Here is a 20,064-nt window from a genome sequence, read left to right as displayed (position 1 = left end):
CTGCATAGGTTTCGCCTTTCCAAGAGGATGTGCATCTTGCAGAGCTCCCCATCCCCATCCTCTCCGCCAGAGGCTTTTTGGCTGCAATATGAAGTCAGCAATCGTGGGGACAAAGTGTCTCCTTGTGGGAGGGGCTTGGAAGTCGGTAAGGTCAAAGCCATGCTGTTCCCTCCCACCAGTCCCTATTTTACACACGAGGATGTTCTTTTGTGTGGAGAGAGAAGAAATAGTCATCCAAGAGGAGCTTTCACTGCTCTTTGCCTGTTGTGGACCCTTTCAAGTTTTCCAGAGCCAATTAACAGATAGCTATGGACACCTGCCCCACCTCCATGAAGTCAGAGAGGCTCTGTGTATGCACAGGAGCTCTCTTTCCTCACCTGCAAAGCCACGGATTCTGCCCCTAGTTCTGGCCTCTGTGCAGCAACTAAGCCACAGTCCTTGAGAGGGGGAGCTTTCCATGGAATCTAGCTGGGCCATGGAGCACAGCCATGTGAGGATTCTCTTCAGGTGTCTATATAATAAGATTCCAGGATTGTCATTGTCTCTGTCACTCTGAAGCCAAAGATGTCCAAGTCAGTGCGAAGCGATGGAAGTGGTTAAAGGCATGGTTGAGTGCACTTTCTGTTCAATCATCACTGGGATTCAGAGTCTGGTACCATCCAATTTTTAAGTTCTCAGCCATTTTGACTTCACATATTATACCCAGGCAACAGTAAGACATGTATCTATGCCATTCCAAGAATCCTAGACCATTGTGATATCAGAGGTAATTCAACCAATCACCAGTCTCACTCTCCAGCTAAGTTTCATGCAACAGTTTCAGACAGTGGATTACTTGGTCCAGTTGCTGCACCCATGTGCCCATCTGATATCCCCCCAAATCAACACAAATTGCCCAGCACAACCCCCAAAACACAAATCACCAGCACAACAGACAAAATAACCCCTAACACATACAGCCCTTCAACATATCACTTCCCACTCATTCAACAACCACACAGATTCATATAGCTCTCCCAAAATACCACACCCCACACATAAATCAACATAATCAGCACACACACAATAACCTCGAACATCACTTTGAAGTCTAGAATGTCTGAGTCAGTGTGAAGCAATGGAAACAGCTACAAGCATGGTTGAGAGCTTTTTGTGTTTAGAGTATCTCTGAGATTCATGGTGTGTTGCCTTTCAATTTATAACATCTCAGCCATTTATGAATTCCACCCGTGCGGCAGCATGGGCTTTCAGCTACTAATACAAGAAGAAGTTTACTTTTATACTTTAAAAAAAATCTTTGAATCATTAACCTTTTTGCAAAAATGGGGGGGGGGGGCGCAGAGAGACAGGAATAAATTTGACCTTCATTATCAAAGAGCTTTGCTGGTTCCCAACAAATAGGCAAACAGGGCTTTGCATTCCACTTGAAAAGGTGCTGATAAAAGCATGTAATATACCTGGGGCACGGATGCAGAAGTTCTTTTCCTCCTACGTTGCAGGCCTCCTTCTCTTCTAGCTCAGGGCACTCCTTTCCAGTGCCTACTGCAATGTACTTTATGCTCCTGTGTCTGCTTCGGAATCCTGGTGAGAGATCCCCTGAGTGACAAGTCTTCGAGCAGCTGCTCCACACAGACCAAACCGATGTTTCGCAATCTTTAGGCATGACACATGACTGAAAGGTCAGTGGGATGGTTTCTTGCATACAAAGGCTGTGATGAGAAAATGGGAAAAAAAATCTGAGGAGTTCTTGTTTGTTGCTGGATTTTAATTTTTCTACAGTCCCCTTCCACCTGACTCCCCTCCCTCCCCCCAAAAAATTACATACAGTTTCTGATCTCACTTCCATCAGTGCAAATCCAGAGTAATTTCAGTAAAGTTAATGGAGTTATACCAGGGTAAAATTGGCATAAGTGAAAGGTGAATCAAATCAGGTGTGATATCATAATTAATCTGGCATGTTTTAGGAAAGATTGTATTTAGATTTTGTATGCTAAAGTATCTTGCACAGTATATGTCCAGCTCATCCCCTGAGTTAGAATAGATTCAAAAAGCAGTTCAGTGATGATATACTCTGCAAACTTCTTTTTATGAGCTGGATCAAGCCTGTACTTCACAGTCTATCCAGGACACACAAAAACACACACACACACACACACACAGAATATTGCAGAACTGCTGTCACTATAAACAGTTCACGTCACCACATTCTTTCTGTTGGTATATCCAAGAGTCCAAGTGAGTCAGGAGTTCAAATAGTTCCTGTTGAACAACACTTCCGAGAGACTAGAGGGAGCTCAACATCTTTAGGGTGAAGCAATAAATGTAGGTTTTTAAACCCGTGATTCTGGGATCACACCAAGAAGTAGAGTGACATGCTAACCAAAAACATATTAGTTTTAATAGACATTCTGGCTTTGCTTTCTCTTGGCTAGATTAAAACCACTAAATTAAATATTTCTGGATCTATAGAGTGATTCCAACGTCAAATGAAAGCGAAAGCTCCTGGAATTTTGCAGCTGGATTCTGTGGATCTGATTCTCCACTATTTGCTTCTTTTGTCATTGATACCTGTGCAAAATCATTGTAAAGTGCTTGTTCACTTTATAGAAGTGAGAATCAATATGCCAGGTGAACATGGAGAAGCAGGCCTTAAGAGTTAACAGCTGCAGACAGCTTTATATTAGAATGACTCAGGAGTACCTCAACAAAAAAACAAAACGCAAATAATCCCTGAAGTACAGCATTAAAACAGCTTTTCAAAAATACATAAGCTTGATTACTTCAGGCAAGTAACTTCTTACAGTAGACAGACTCAAGCCAAGTGCCCATTTTCTCTCTGATTAAATATCCCAATGCTAGCTATAGGAGCACACATATGCAGGCAGCTACCTGATCAATTCCTTTTTTTTTTCTGCTCAATGGCATTTAGTAGAACTGCAAAAGAGAACCCGCAGAAAACAACAATTCCTGCTCCACCCCTTTACAGTCTCTCCTCCTTCACAGCCATCCGCCGTTCAGCCACAGAGCCATCAATGGCCCTCTAGAATAGAAGAAAACCCCTTGTCCACCCTCCAGTCCCATAGCAACTGGTGCAATGGGAGGTTGGAAAATGAGAGAAAATATAGTGACTTAGGGGCAGGGGGTTCACCAGGGAGACACCAAGAAAGTGCAGATGGAGGTGGAGAAGATGGAGCCAGCAGGGAAAGAAAACTCTGGGATGGGGAGTCCCAGGGAAAGAGAGAGTAAGCAGATGTTTGCCCAGACTTGTAAATGTCCATGACTAATTTGCAAGGCTGGTATGAAACTATTACAAATGTAGCTCAGCTAAGTGCAGACTTCTCTTTCCTTTGTAATTTTATTCTTTTCCAGCCCCTAATGGCTCACAGTCAGGGTTTTACCGAATGCAAAGAACAAAGCGTGTAGCTCTTAAAAGGTGGGAAATGTCAAGGGATCAGTTATTGAATCTCTTTTAGATTACTTACTAACACAGTGAAACTAACCAGGGCACATGCTGTCATTCAGGGCTCTTTACTAGAAACCGGATATTTATAAAACTAATATAGAAGTAATCCTTTTACATGCTTCTTCCATAGTTATCTAAAGCGTTCTAGGTGCCTGATAGTACACAAGAGACATGAGCCCTGTCCTGGAAACTTATAGTCCAATATCAGACACGTGACAGCTAACGGGAAATAAAGCTGAAGGAAGGGTTTGTGAGAGGGAGGACAAGAGTTACACCAACAGCTATTTAGATTGCAAGCTCTTCAGGGCAAGGACCTTCTCTTTGTTCTATGTTTGTACAATGGGGTAGTGGCTTCGAGGTGCTATCATAATACATGTAAGTACTAAGATCATTGAGTTACTCAGCAACGCTTGGTAGACAATTTTAAAAAAATGTGTAACATCTCTTTTGTGTGTCCCAGTAGGTCTCAGGGAAGAATTCAATAAGGAGAAGGTAGTGGTTTGGTGGACCAGCTCAGGCCACAAAACAGGAAGTAGAACGGGAGAGAAAAAGAAGAGATGGTTGTGGGAGAAGGGGACAGAGCAGGAGGACAGAGGGAGCATATAGGCTGTGATCTTTGGTGGAGTGGCTCAATGCTGGGGTCACGGGGGATTAGGCTCTGGCTCCTTGTTAATATATTTTCTGCCAACATACCCCAGTATAAGGTAATGTGACCCATGGAACATTTTTGGGGCCAGCTGCACAGACATTCTACATGGAACGCCAGTGTGGAGAACTAGGAGAGCAGGATATTTTTTGCTCACTCCAAACTGCATCACATTGCTTTCTTGCAAAACCTTTTCCCCCTTTAATTTAAACCCATATTCTCCCCCATGGACCCCAAACCATGATTCAATTGAATATATACATGAAAAATACTTTCTAGCCAAAGGTAAACCTGTGCTACGGCCTAAGGATAGTCAAATCCCTCCCTTACTGCAAAGCTGGCACAAACAGGAGTACCCTGTGTGTGTTTACTCCCCCCACCCCCCAAGAATTTTTACCCTGCCATACACATTTTTCTCCCTCTCTGAAGATATCTTTACACTTCTAGCCACTTACTTCTCTTCATTCCCTCCACCCCCACTGTTTTCCCCCCCCCCCCAGCTCTGCCCACTCTCTACTCCTATTAAAGTAAGAATCTGAGATGGATTTTTGAACCCACAGTATTTAACTATGATGGTCAAGTGATTGAAACATGGGACTAGGTCTGATTCCCGGTCTCATCCTCATTCCCTCTATCATGGAGGGCACCTGTGTCACAGTCTTCCTATCTGTAAAATAGGGATACTAACCTCTTCAGTGAGGTGGGGGGGGGAGGGTAAACATGCTCAGAATGCGACTTAGAGGCTGACCCAACTGCTATTGAAGTCAATAGGATAATTCCCATGGATTTCATTGAATTGGATTTGGTCTTTATATATTGCCCAAATATGGCTTTAGGGGCCTAACTGTAAGCACCCACATTTGAAATTGTTTAACATCAACCCTTCTGTGTCTTAGTTTCCTCACCTTTAAAATTAGGAAACCACTTCCTTACCTCTGGGGTGTTGTGAGGGTGAATTAATTAGTGCTTAGAAACACTAAGTGCAACATATTGTTATCCTAAGCAAAGACTGTAAGTGAGCTAAACATGCAAAATTAGGCACTCATTTCAGGATGATTGTGGTATAAAAACCTGAATGGAACAGGTTGACAACACTATGGGATAGCTCTCTGTTGTCCAATGGAGCCTAGAATGAGAACTCCATAACAATTTTAATTTTAGATGTAATAGGTGTGGGATCGAAGTTATAGGAGGTGAAATACTTACTCATTAATCCCCTCCATCATGACCTTTAAACATTAGCACAGGTATAAAATGTCAATACATTTTAACAATGGATTGGCAAGCATATCCAAACAGCTTCGGAGCTTATACCCACCCTAACCATCTTTAATCTTTTTCTTTGTAATATTAAGCTAGGCAGAGAGCCTTATTTCCCTTTTACTAGTTTATCTATACATTGCTCAGGACATTAGCAAGACAGTGTGCAAAATATTGTTTAAAAACCGTTTAATTTCTAATAGATAAGGAGCTAGTGAAAGTAAATTACTGGCCAATCTGATTATACTGGGAAATTTCAGTGGAGCTCAACATGGCTAGTAGGGCACCTGATACCAACATTTTAAAGAGAGTGTCAGCTGAAACTAGCCTTACATACAGCTGTATAACCCCATTCCATGTTGGGGGGTTTATAGCTGCAACTGAGATTAGAAATCTGCGGCAAATACTGGATCGAACAAGTTAACGTAAAGCGAGTAAACAGCCCTGAATGGTGTCAAAGAACTAGATTTTCTTTTCATTTTAATATTTCTAGTGAGCAAAGGCAGTGAAAAATAGATACATACACGTGCACATACTCTGGCCAGTGTTACCTCATAACATCTGTTCCCCAGCAGACTCCTATGTGCAACGACCCACTAAAATGTGAGTTTCACTGGTTTGTATCTGTTAGTGCAGAGACCTGAAGTCAAAATAATTGTGGCAGTGCCACCCAAAACCAAATGTAAAGACATGCTCTTTCCTCTTGGACAAAGCTCAGACACAGTCTTATGTATTCCACATGTATTTGCGGCAAACTCACATAAGTAAAGGCTAGACATGTGAGGCATCACTGTTAAGTTTGCTGAGCCTGTGAGCCAAAGATGCAATTTCACTGCCCAAATGAAAAGGATGTTTGGGAGACCTAGGTTCAAATTCCAATCCTAGCTCACTCAGGGATCCAAAATGGGAATGAGAAAATGGCTTGGGAAAAGACTGAACATAAGGCTTTGTCTAGGCTGAGACCACCTCCAAAAATGTTCACTATTACGACAGCACAAGCATTGACTTGTTAGAACTAAAAATGTACTCACTATTCTATTTCATCTATCTCGGCAGGCATTTATCTCACAGTCATGATCACTATGGTACCTGGGACCAAGCTTTTAAAAAACGAGTATCTGAAGTTGGGTTCTGAAATTGTTTGGCCTGATTTTTCAAAAGTGCAGAGTACATTCAGTGGGAACTAAGCATGTCCAGCACTTCTGAAAATTAGACCAGATCTACTTAGGAACCTAAAATGGATTTAGGACCCTAACTTTAGGCACCAATTTTTGAAAATCTTGATTTAGGATTGTCTAATCTGTCTAATTTGTCTAACCCAACAGAATGAGTAGATCTTGGCCCAATCTCCTGTAGGTTTGCTCAGATGTGACAATGCAGAAACCACCAACATAAGTGCCAGAATATACATTCTGGTGACTTAGGCAGAGGCTTCTATTTAAACACATGCAGACTCTTTGGAAAAACAAAAGAGAAATTCTCTTGTAATCCCTGAAATAAAAGAATGCATGATGTTTGATTTCACAGTGATTCTTTTCAGGCCATAATTATTAGAATTGCTTCCACAAAGATTGAGGTCTGGCCGCCCTTCCATCACCTTCAACTGAATCACAAAGTAATTCTATCTTAGAGCTTTTTTTTTGTGTGCAAGGCTGGTGCATTTTGCTTATGCACTTGTGGCTGGAACAGTCAAATGAATCCCTGTAGGGTGCAATTTTTTTAATTGAATTGAATACCTTATGCAGGGGATTCTTCTTCTCACACATAATGCTTCATGCTGGACAGAGGAGGTTCTTTTGGCTGGCTTCTGCCATGTTAGTTAACAACAATTAATCAGAAAATAAAAGCAGGTTTGAGGCAAGTAAGTTTCGTACCATTGCTAGCCACCTCAAGAGGGCAGGAAGCTTCTATTAGTATGAACCATAAGCTTATCGGATAAGAAGCCAAAATGAATTCCCCTTAGTAATCCTGCAGCTGCAAAGAGATGACTGCTGTCTTCAGCCTCATAAGACATTAAAGCAGTTTGTGGCCTTAACGAAATACACTTTTTTGGCCAGAGAAGGAGAGTTCTTTTCTATTTACAGATTCATTTGTAACTGTCTAAAACAGAAAGTTTAATTTCCATTTGAGGCATCTTTGCAAATATAGGACTCACTCACTCACAAATATTTCCAATAAGTACTGCTCACAAACATAAGTAATGGTGGCACAAACTACCGCACAAATTAAACAACTTCAATAATAAGGAAGGCACCATGGCTAACATTATACAGTCATATGTGCTGTAACAGTCTCAAATTTTATAATATCAGATTCACAGGTATTTACCTTCCTGAAATACTCTCTGATAGTCAACTGAGCACTTTGATTATCTGGCATTTTTCTTTTATGATTAAGCAGCTAATGAGCATGGTGAAATTGTTAGGACATTTATCATAATTATTCAACACCACGAGAGATTTCAGTACAGACATATTGTGCGGTACTGCCCATTTGCTTCAGTTTTTCTCATCTATAAGATACATCTCATCAGTACCCATTCAACACCCCAAAGAAGAAACCTGGGCCAGGAAAAAGAAAAGGCTCATTTTCTCTTTCCAGTTCCACAGCAGATTTTTGGCTGCCTAAGCTCAGTTCTCCTCAGGGTTATGCAAATGTGTTTGCTCTTCTTTATCAGTGGCCAAAAATATCATCATTATTGTAAAGAGATGCTTTACAGGACCTGCAAGATCTGGTCCATTCTTCAAAAGCAAGCTGGCAAATATGCCATGCAATGAAATGAGTTTGACATTACCGAGTGATTGTTTATGTTGTCTGGGACATGTTGTAGTGGTGACATTTTAGTTCTAGTATTACATGTGCAGAATGCTTTGGATTTTAGGTTTCTAGTACCAAATTGCACAATTTCCACTAGCAACTGTGTTAAAAAAAAAGATACCCTTATAATGAAACGTGATAATCTGAGCACTATAAAATAACGTGATCCTTAACCCCCAACCAAATCAATAAAGGCAGCTTATTTTATTTGTGCAATAATAGTAAATTATGAGTACTAATAATAGTAAATAAATCTCTTATTCAGGAGAATCTGTCATAAGAAAGTCTGCCAGAAGGAGGTTGCAGTGATTATATCTGCCCTATAAAGATCAACTAGCACAGCCCAAAAAAGGGAAAGGCACTGGGCAAGAAGGTGGCATGGCATCCCTCCAGCAGCTAATATCTCCAACGGATGGTGATGGGACAGTAGATGGGAGGGCTCTGAGTTACTACAAAGACTTCTTTCCCAGGTGTCTGGCTGGTAGGTCTTGCCCACATGTTCAAGGTCTAATTGCTCACCTTATTTGGAGTCAAGAAGGAATTTTCCCCTAGGTCAGATTGGCAGAGACCCTGGGGGGGGGGGTTCACCTTCCCCTGCAGCATAGGGCATGGGTCATTTGCAGATTTAAACTAATGTGAATGGTGGATTTTCTGTAACTTGAAATTTTTAAATCATGATTTGAGGACTTCGGTAACTCAGCTGGAGATTAGGGGTCTATTTCAGGAGTGGGTGGGTGAGGTTCTGAGGCCTGCAATGTGCAGAAGGTCACACCAGATGATAACGATGGTCGTTTCTGACCTTGAAGTCTATGAGTCTCTGCCAGTGGGGCTCTATGGCACCTCAGCTATAAATTGAACCTGCACCTTCCCCCCTACATAGTGGAAGCCTGAGTAGGGAATGTAGTGGTGGAAACATACTCTTCTTTTTCTGGGGGTGAATCTGCCAATGGATGCTTAGTGGCATGGAATGTGTAATTTAACACAATTTGTAGGCATCATCTGTGGTGAAGCAAGCACGGTAAGCGTCAGGAAATCAGTTAACTGGGTATAAGGGGATGTCTACACTGCACACTAAGCCAAAGGCTCTGACTCCGGTTTGAGCCCAAGCCCTGCTTCCATCCACATATAAATCAGTCTGACATAGGGAGGGGTGGGAGTAAGAACCTGAGTCCTGCTGTGACTCAGGTCCAAGCCCTGTAATTTTGCAGTGTGAATCCAGCTCAAACTGCAGACTTGAGTCAGAAGTTCTGGGTAGTGCAGTATGGACATGTTAGCATGGCTGTGAGACCAGTGTCCTATAAACCCAAGTTTACAATGCAGTGTGGATGCTCAAGATCAGGCCTAGAAACACCGAGTCCACAAGCTCAGATCCCACAGACCTGGGTTTACAATGAAGTATAGACATACCCTAGAGCCCATGAGCCAAATTCTGATATCACAGGGATACAAATCAGAAGTAGCTCCATTAAAGTCTATGAGGGTAAAATTGGTGTAAGCAAGATTAAAATCAGGCTACGTATTTAGAGTCATGCAAAAAAGTAGAGCTGTCAGAAACTGCTGGAATAGTTTGCCCTGAGTCTTCTTCTAACCAATAAAAACATCTGTACTTTGCTGCAGATATAATAAAAGCAGGTACGAAAAAGGCTACAGGGTATATTTCATCTCAGTAGGTGTGCAAAACTGCCAGTGGCATTAATAGAAGTAAAGCATCGAACACAAAATAACCCCATATCTCTCCAATTTGAATGTGAGCAGGTGCCAGGAGCTACAGATTAGTGAGAAATACATAGAGTTCTCAAAAAATTCAGGAACAAGATTTTTGAAGAACATCTAATGTTACTGAAAAAAAATGTTTCAATCCTAAATTAAATGCAGTGCTAAGATGTTTTAAAATATAAATCTGAGGAGAAATTGGAAAAATAAAAGGTTTTCACTGCTTGCTGTACAGTATTACAACCTTGATATTGAAATTATAGGAATCCATACCGTATGGTCTAAAAAAATGACTAGGTAGCAAAAAGAGGATGGCAGTCAACAACTGCTATCACAGAAAAAAAATGTAAGACTTTATTCTCTCCAATATACTCTCATACCTACCATTGGCATGAATAAGATTTGCATATGCATATGGAGGCCCATAATTATGCTTAGATGAAAATAAAACTATTACTGAATTTTCATTAGCTAAAGCAACATTGCTGGAAATATCAATATCTCAATTGTTATTGTGCCAAAATTCTTCACTGAGTTGCACCCATGATGTAATCAGTGAGAATACCAAGAGTTTAGGTTGGGATAGAGTTTGGCACATTCGGTCTAACAAAAGTAATACTATATTCTACAAGAATAATTTGTATCTATAGCAAAAAAAATAAATTGGAATTGTTAATATTAGAAAGAAAGCAATATACTCTTCCATTTCCTTTAATGGACAAACAAAAATAAGTTGAGACTAGTATAATGCCGACAGACCCTGGTTGTCGGCCGGCAGGATCAAACAGGGGACTTCTAGAGCTTAGTGCATTAGCCTCTATCTCATGAGTTAAAAGCCAACTGGCTGTTAGCTAAGGCTATGGAGCAGACTCATTTAGCTTTCCCTCTCTAAGTGGTCTCAGTGCCACTAGGTGGGACAGAACACCATACTCAGGAGATATGTGGGTTACACTAGCACAAAAAGGAGCATTAAAAACAAAATTCACAAACAGTAAAAGTATGCAAAATAACCCAATTACATTGGCTTTGCAAGGAGGGTAAACAAAGTAAAAAACAAAAAGTGCATTAAAATGTGGGTTTAAAACTTAAAAACTAAGTGCCTTTGCATCGTGTTACCAGGCAGAACCTGTTTGCCAGCTTTCTACAAAACAAAGCTATTTTAGATCAAATAAAAAGATGAATGTGAAGATATCCTTACCTCAGCATAGCATTTTTCCCATCACTCCTTGTACACCTAACCTGCCTTGTCTGATAACCTATCTCTACATCCCATGGCTTGGAATAATGGTGGGATTTATAACTGTGCAGTTTGAATGTGCTTCGTTCTGCAGAATCTGAACTGAAATCCAGCATAGTTCTTCCAATAAGACTAACTTCTTTAAGGTGAGGCAACCTGCATTTACTCCAAGGTCCAACTTGAAGACTGTAAGTGTATTCCTCTTCCCCAAGAGAACAAGAGATAGGGACATCACAGATTCTTGACTCAGTAAGGTTTGGACAATTGGAACCACCATAGAGTGGAGGAGAGAGAACAAAACGAGTTCTGTGTTGTAAACTCCTCACACAGTCTTTGCTGCACTCAGACCATTTGGAGAATTCCGACACAACACAATCCCGCGGACAAGGTATTAGACAAGCTTGTTCTACAGGTGGCTGTGGTATAAAATATTCACATATTTCACTGGCAACTATAGTTCTATTCAGTTTCTGAATACAATGTACGCTTCTGTGTTGTAGCCCGTGCTGTGCAGTCACACAGTCTGTAGTCCTTGGTTTGACTTCACCATGAGCAAAAGGAACAAGCACACATATCTGCCATTCTGAAACTTCCCACTCAAAGAGTTCAAGGTGCCAGTCACATACTTGAAAGCAGCTCCTTTGGTTTTCGGGTTTGTCCCTCAGTTCACAGTTTGAATGGTGGGTTGTCCAACCTTCTACATGGACACACCACACTGCTCGACTCCGAATACCACCTGACCCGCAGTCACCTATACATCGCCCCCAATGACCTATGAAAGAAAGAAAACATTGAGCAAATGGTTAGAATGCCCTTCTAAAGGAAAAGTGAGATAATCCAGTTCAGAAAGACTAATTAGAATCCATTGCTGCCATTAATCCATACTAGAAACCTCCTCCTGAAGTCAATGAGAGTTCTGTGGTGGAATAATAGCAAGATCAAGCTCGAGAACAGTATATCACAGTTTCAGTATACCAGTAAATAATCATCATCTTGACCCTGCAGTATGCTGAGTGCATCCTAAATGCCAGACTTGTCTCTCTGCCCATTGACATCACTGGGAGCTAACCCCTTTCAGAGCTTTGAGGAAAGGTGACCAGCCCTCATTTTTCTAATCCTGATCAATATGGGAAACTTTCAAACAGGTTCCCATATTTACACAAATCCTCCCTAACATCCAAAATTATAGGCAGCCAATAACATTTCTGTAATAAAATGCATCCAAAAGCCTAAGGAAACACAAGCATTTCATTTGCGCAGTTTTTTCAGCATAAAAATAATATGAATCTGGTAAAAGGAATAGCTGTCTAAAAGAAAAAAATTCAAAAGTCAGGTTAGACAAAAGAATAAACATACTCAATAGGGGCAATTAGTCAATAGAATGACTACATGGCAAGGCAGCTGAATCATTAGAGATGTCAAAAACCAGGCTAGATTAAAAAACAAACAAACTAGAAAAATAAGATCCTCCTCTTTGCTGGAGGCTGAAGTGGAAGAACGGACTTTTCTAACCTTATCTACTATTGTATGTACGATAGGCCAGGTTTTGCAAAGTGCTTCATTTGGGAGCAGAGGATGTTCAACAGCTAACAGAAAATGATCAGCACCTCACAAGCATTGAACTTTAAATTACTCTGGAGAGAATAAATTCAATATGTACTGCAACTGCAAGGTACCATAGCACATAGACCAAAAGGAAACTTACTATGAAATTTTGTAAGTGCATATACAAACACATCAGAATTGTTAACCGTAGTTATATTAATCTTATCTAATGAGTTACTAGTACTTTTTTTAAAAAAAGATAAAATTTTGCTGTTTCAGCTTTGTTTCATCAAAAAAAATTCTATAAAATAACTGATATCAAGTTTATACTGTATGAAATTACTGGCAACCTGGGGGAAAAAGAAACCTGGACTGAATTTGCTATGTTAAAAAAAGAATACAGCCAACCTGACATGAGAGCTTAGTTATCTATATCATTCTTTACCTTAGAAAGTTTCCAATTTCCAGTCACAACACTATTTCACTGGGTAATATATTATGACTATAATGTGCACTTGAAAATACACGGCAACTGTGCTAGAGTTTTAAGAGACCTGGCTGATGAGCTTGCTGGACTGTTAATGGGTGATTTTCAATAAATCTTGGTGCACTTCTTAAAAAGGGTAAATGGGATGACCCAAGTAATTATAGGCCTTTCGGCCTATCATCAATCCAAAGCAAGATGTTAAAGAGACAGATATGTGACTCACTTAATAGAGAATGAAAGGAGAATAATGTACTTAGTGCAAATTAACATGAGATTATGGAAAAAATAGATCCTTCAAACGAATGGAGATTTTTTTGATGAGATTACAAATTTGGTTAATAAAGGTAATAGCGTTGATGTAATATACTTAGAGTTCTGTAAGGCATTTGACTTGGTATTGCATGATATTTTGATTTAAAAAACCTAGAAAGATATAAAATTAACGTGGTTCATGTCACACTGTCAGGAGTGGCTCACAACCATGTGTACTTACCTCAGGGCAGGCTACCAAAAGCACCCCAAATGGGTGATATGTTCTAATTAGATTTAACCAAGCCAGCAACCAATGTGAATTCCTGGATCACTATAAAAGTCTTACCATGGAATGACAGACAGTCTCCTTAGACTTTCCAGTCTATCTTGCCATCCAGGCAAACAGGACTTAGTGATAAATGGCGACTTACACCAAAAATCACAACATAGGATGCTTCCAATCCCATGGAACTAGTCACTTACTTCAGATCAATTGGTGCCCTAGATCCTACACCAAAGACAAGGCCTGCAGTCAATCCTTGAATAAACTATCCAGAGGTTTATTAACTTTCTTATTTCTTTTTCCTAGTTATTTACGGGTTAAAGCAAGCAAACACACACACATGAGCTGCAATCTAAATCTTAAAAATGACAGAGTTGTAGTGATCTGTCAATTCAAAGTGCCTTTCAGGGGGGACCCAGGAGGTAGCCCCTGGGGATCTCTAGCTTCAGTTTGGTGTCTCTGGCCCTGTGAGAGTTCAAACAGCAAACAGATAAAACAAAGACACAGGATAATATTTCATTTCCTTCATTCAGCCTCCATGCCCATAGGACGAGCTTTCTTGCACATAGGATTGGTTAATGGAAATGCTTTGTATTGTGATTTTCCTTGATATCTGATTTTGATAGTTCTTCTGGACGGGGGAGTGGGGGAGGGGGAAAACACACTTCCCATCTGGATTCATAAGTTTAGAGCAAACATTTTCAAAGTTATAAAGAAAACCTTACATATTTCCTTATAGCATGGAATACAGACATTACAAATAAGATTAATGCAGGCAGCAACTTACAAACATTCTAGAGAGTCTAAACACCAAATACATTCTTATAAGAATGACACACTAACATAATTGAATGGTCTGGTCTCCAGCCATGAGTTTGTCAGTTCTTAGCTAATGCCAGAGCTGGCGGCATCTGGCCTGCCAGTACCACAGCCCACATTAAAAATTGTCTAACTGATAGGTCTCAAACTGTAATTGTAAAGGGGGAAAATAGTCACCAAGGAGATGTGTTTTCAGCAGGGCCCAGCAGGGATTAGTTCTTGGCCCTATACTATTTAGCATTATCAATGATCTGGAAGAAAACACAAAAACATCACAGATACAGTTTGCAGGTGACATAAAAAAATGGGTGAGTGGTAAGTAATGAAGAGAACAGGTCACTGATTCCAAGGAATCTGGATAGCTTGGTAAACTCTAAGCAAGCAAGCAACATGCATTTTAATACAGCTAAATGTAAATGTTTACATCTAGGAACAAAGAATGTGTATAGGGTGACCAGACAGCAAGTGTGAAAAATCGGGACGGGGGTGGGGGATAATAGGTGCCTATATCAGACAAAGCCTGAAATATCGGGACTGTCTCTATAAAATCAGGACATCTGGTCACTCTATGTGTAAGACCATAATTACAGAATGAGAGACTCTATCCTGGGAAGCAGTGAATCTGAAAAGTTTGGGGATCATGGTGAATAATCTGGAAAACATGAGCTCCCAGTGTAACGGTGTCCAAAAGAGCTGACACGATCCTAGGATGCATAAACAGGGGAATCTTGAGTAGGAGAAGAGAGGTTACGTTACCTCTATTTGGCTGTGGTTCACCTGCTGCTGTAATCCTGTGTCAGTTTTGGTGCCCACCATTTGAAAGGAGGATATTGATAAACTAAAAAGGATTTATAGGAGAGCCACAAGAATGATTAAAGGATTAGAAAACATTCAATATAGTGAGAGAATCAAGAAGCTCATTCTATTTTGCTTAACAAAGAAAAGGTTAAGGGGTGACTTGACTACAGTTTATTAAATATTTGTTATCCATGTAGATACTTATAATGGGATTTTCAATCTAATAACAATCTAATTTTTTCAAACTCATCAGAAAAAGGGTACAACACGAGCCAATGGTTGGAAGTTGAAACTAGACAAATTCAGAATACAAGACAGACAATTTTTTTTTTTAAACAGTGACAGTAATTAACCTTTGGAACAATTTACTGAGGGTTGTGGTGGATTCTCCATCACTGACAACTTTTAAATCAAGATTGGATAGTCTTCTAAAAGCTATGCTCTAGGAATTCTTTTGTGGAAGTTCTATGTCCTGTGTTATGCAGGAGGTCAGACTAGATAACAGAGTGGTCCCTTCTGGCCTTAGAATCTATCAATCTATTCCTATAGGATTTTTTAGAGCCAGAAGACGACTTGCGATAATAGATGGATTTATAAGAATACATGGAACTTCAGAATACCATGTTAATTTCTGTTTTATCAATTTTAAAATCTGTCATATGTTTACAAGTCTAAAAAATTAGACTTAATTGCAATTATATTATAATGTAATTCAATCAAAAATGCAAATGCACACTCAGCATAGCATTGCAAAGTAGGCTATTTTTCAACTTTTTTTTTTAAAGTAGAGATCATTAAGAAACTGCAAAACAGGAAGCCTCATAAAACAGACTCAGGTGCAGGCAGTATTCCCTGAGTGAAGACCTATCTTGTGACGAGCTTTGTATTTCTGTTGACATTTTGATTACGCTTAGGTCTGGAGGCATAGTCCAGGCTCAGCAGCACGATCCTGACTAGCAGCCTAAAACTGAAATCTATACTGAGAGCAAAACTCCTGATAAATTAAGAGCCATTTTGTCTGAGCAAGAAGTAGAGGCACATATCTGAGCTGAACAAAGGATTAGGAGAGAACACAATACATTCCACATTCTGTCTCTAAACATTACTGCTACCCCTTCTCCTCCCCAGAGCTAAAGCAAGTTGCTCCGGTGCAAATCCTGCCAAGCCTATTGTTTCCTCTAAGGCCTGGTCTACACTAGGACTTTAATTCGAATTTAGCAGCGTTAATTCGAATTAACCGCGTACCCGTCCACACCAGGAAGCCATTTAATTCGACATAGAGGGCTCTTTAGTTCGAATTCTGTACTCCTCCCCGACGAGGGGAGTAGCGCCAAATTCGACATGGCTATGTCGAATTAGGCTAGGTGTGGATGCAAATCGAACTTAGTAGCTCCGGGAGCTATCCCACACTGCACCACTCTGTTGACGCTCTGGACAGCAGTCCGGCTTCGATGCTCTGACCAACCACACAGGAAACAACCCGGGAAAATTTGAATTCCTTTTCCTGTCTGGGCACTTTGAATCTCATGTCCTGGTTGGACATCGGGGCGAGCTCAGCAGCACCGGCAACAATGCAGAGCTCTCCAGCAGAGGAGTCCAGGCAATCCCAGAATAGAAAGAGGGCCCCAGCATGGACTGACCGGGAAGTCTTGGATCTGATCGCTGTGTGGGGCGATGAGTCTGTGCTTTCGGAGCTGCGCTCCAACAAACGGAATGCGAAGACCTACGAGAAGGTCTCCAAAGCCATGACAGACAGAGGATACAGCCGGGATGCAATGCAGTGCCGCGTGAAAGTCAAGGAGCTGAGACAAGGCTACCATAAAATCAAAGCGGCAAATGGACGCTCCGGAGCCCAGCCCTAGACATGCCGCTTCTACGAGTCACTGCATGCCATTCTCGGTGGGTCTGCCACCACTGCCCCACCAGTGTGCGTGGACTCTGACGAAGGGCTAGTGTCGACGGCCAGTTCCTTGTCGACGTTCGCAGATGGGGAAGATGAGGAAGGAGATGAGGAGGGGGAGGCAGTCGACAGCGCTTACAACGCTGATTTCCCCGACAGCCAGAATCTCTTCATCACCCTCACTGAGATCCCCTACCAACCCTCCGCAGCCGTTACCACGGACCCTGAATCAGGAGATGGATCAGTCGGTAAGTGCTTTAAACATGTTAACATTTATTTCTTACGAACAGAAGGTCTATATGCAGGGGAATGGAACAGGAATCTTCCGCGGAGATCTCCACGAAGCTCTCCTGGAGGTAGTCGAAAAGCCTGTGGAGGAGGTTCCTGGGGAGAGCTGGCTTATTGGGTGCTCCGAGGTAGCACACTTTTCCGCGCCACGCTCTCAGCTGGTACTCCGGGACCAGTGCCTTGACGAGCATCGCAGCATAGGGCCCTGGCTTGTGCTGGCTTTCATTCAGCATGCGCTCTCTATCTCTCCGTGACACCCTCCTCAGGGTGATCTCGCGTGCAGACTCCTGCATGTAAGTAGAGTGATTTGTGTACTATTAGTATTGGTAGTGCTTCACTGTTCCTTAGAACAACAAGAAGCGTCACTTTAGAGCCACGTGCCGGAGGCTACAGAGTGGCAGCATACAGGGATCTTTTCCAAGGGAAAACCGCGAGGGGGTGGAACAGAGGCAGATTTTATGCTTTCAGGATTGCCTGCAGCAAGAGGACAGAGCTGGACATTGACTTTTAAGCAGCCAAAAGCCTTTGGCTTACCATGCCTGGCTGCTCCACGGATTCAGCTTTCCTGCCCCGCTTGTCTGGTCTGCAGTGCAATACCCCAGGCAATGAAAGCGAATGCAGAGAAATCGAACTTTCCCTGAGTGAGTGCTCAGGAGATAGGTGCCGTCCATGGTCTGGTTCACAGGCAATGAGTAGACTATGTTTCATTTTTAAGAAAATGCATCTTTGTAAGCAATTCACTCCCTTTTCCCCCTCACACAGCTGCAACAGTATCCCGACCTGCTCCACCATACCCCTCACAGAGGCTGGCGCAGATTAGGCGTCGTAAGAAAAGGACACGGGACGAGATGTTTGCTGAACTTATGGGCTGCTCCAGAGCAGAAGCGGACCAGCAGAGCCAGTGGAGGGAGAACCTCACACAGCAGCAGCGCTCACACAGCGAACGGGAGGACAGATGGCGTCAGGAGGACCAGCAGGCGACTCAAACGCTGCTTGGACTACTGAGGGAGCAAACGAACATGCTCAGGCGCCTTGTCGATGTTCTGCAGGACCGGAGGCAGGAGGACAGAGCCCCCCTGCACTGTGTCTGCAACCACCCTCCCCCGCCACACACTCCAAAACCCACCTCACCCACAATAACAAGAAGGAGGGGTACCAAGGGCCATGAAAACTGTCACTGCACCACAGCGGACTGCTAAATTACCCAAAAGTTCTCAGTCCCTAGATTTTGAAAAGTTCTCACCTTTACTGTGTTGTCGAGTATTAAAAGTAGTTTGCTGTTAATTACTGTTTCTGTCATGTTTGTTTGCTGAAGACTTTCAGTGAAGGGGGGAGAGGGGTTTGGTAATTGCATAGGACAGTCACCATGAACAGGGTACAGACATGGGAGCAGGATCAACAGCAGGTTACTCACTGAGTGCAGTCACTAGGTACCCTGGTCAGTCTGTGAGGTGTTTTTAATGTTCTGTTCATAGGCGGCAGGTGCCCTGCTCCAGGTATACTTGGAGGTGGGTCTCTCCCCCGGCCCAGCCTGGATCGGGCCCTGGCCCACGCGGGTCTCCCCCCGCCCCGTCAATTCCCTGCCTGGAGCAGGTCCCAGCGCCCACCTTCCACCCCTCCCCCGGCGTGTCGTCTCCCCTCCACCCCCCGCGCTGCGTCCCTACCTGACAGTAGAGCGGCTACCGGCACAAATGCTGTCTGCTGCCCCAGGGTACTAGCGCCTGCCATCCACAAATGGCAAGGCAGGTTGCCATCACCCTGCCCTTCTACTGTTGCCCTGAGCCTCCACAATGCCCCAAACCCTCAGCTCCAGCCACAGCCCGCAACCCCCTACGCCTCCTCCCCCTTCCCACACACCCCTCACCCCTTCCTACACCCCCACCCCCAGCCCAGAGGCTGCACCCAAACTCCGTCCCAAAGCCTACACCCCTCACCCCTTCCTGCACACCCACCTGTAACCGTCCTCCCCCCAGAGACCGCTGTAGGAGCAGTAGCCTATCATTCCTGGAGTCTAGGAGCGGTCTCTACATCACTGCACACCCTACCCACCACAGTCCGCGTCCCTGTTTCAACCCTTTGACGCGAAATCATTATTAAAGAAAAGGTTTTTAAATAACAATGCTCCATTACCTTTATTTTTACACGTGTGTTGGAAGGGGGCAAACGGGGTGAACGGGGTATGAGACTGCAGAGGAGAGTCAACAGTAAATGGGTAAAGAAACATGGCCAGGTTCAGCTTCTCTGTAAAGCAACTGGACAGTCATAGGTTACCCTGCTCTCTGAGGAACCTAGCTTTCAAAGCCTCCTGGATGCACAGCGCTTCCCGCTGGGATCTTCTAATGGCACGGGTGTCTGGCTGAGCGTAATCTGCAGCCAGGCGATTTGCCTCAACCTCCCATCCCGCCATAAAGGTCTCCCCCTTGCTCTCACAGAGATTGTGGAGCACACAGCAAGCTGCAATAACAATGGGGATATTGTTTTCGCTGAGATCTGAGCGAGTCAGTAAGCTCCGCCATCTCCCCTTGAGACGTCCGAAAGCACACTCCACCACCATTC

General features: G+C 42.7%; 1 protein-coding gene across 2 annotated transcripts in view; it reads right to left on the bottom strand.

Moving 5' to 3' along the window:
• THSD7B (thrombospondin type 1 domain containing 7B) overlaps nucleotides 1–20,064 on the bottom strand; it is a 529,157-nt gene that overhangs the window by 318,707 nt on the left and 190,386 nt on the right. For both annotated transcript variants that reach the window (XM_045031779.1, XR_006582520.1), the window contains exons 3-4: nucleotides 11,098–11,908; nucleotides 1,458–1,709 (exon numbers count right to left, since the gene is read on the bottom strand). In XM_045031779.1, coding sequence (XP_044887714.1) covers nucleotides 1,458–1,709; nucleotides 11,098–11,908 — 1,063 coding nt within the window. The remainder of the gene's footprint in view (nucleotides 1–1,457; nucleotides 1,710–11,097; nucleotides 11,909–20,064) is intronic.

The sequence above is a fragment of the Mauremys mutica genome, chromosome 10 (assembly GCF_020497125.1).
Source record: "Mauremys mutica isolate MM-2020 ecotype Southern chromosome 10, ASM2049712v1, whole genome shotgun sequence".
Classification (NCBI taxonomy): Eukaryota; Metazoa; Chordata; order Testudines; family Geoemydidae; genus Mauremys; species Mauremys mutica.
Note: the sequence above shows the minus strand (reverse complement) of the source record. Positions and strands in the feature narration are given on the sequence as shown.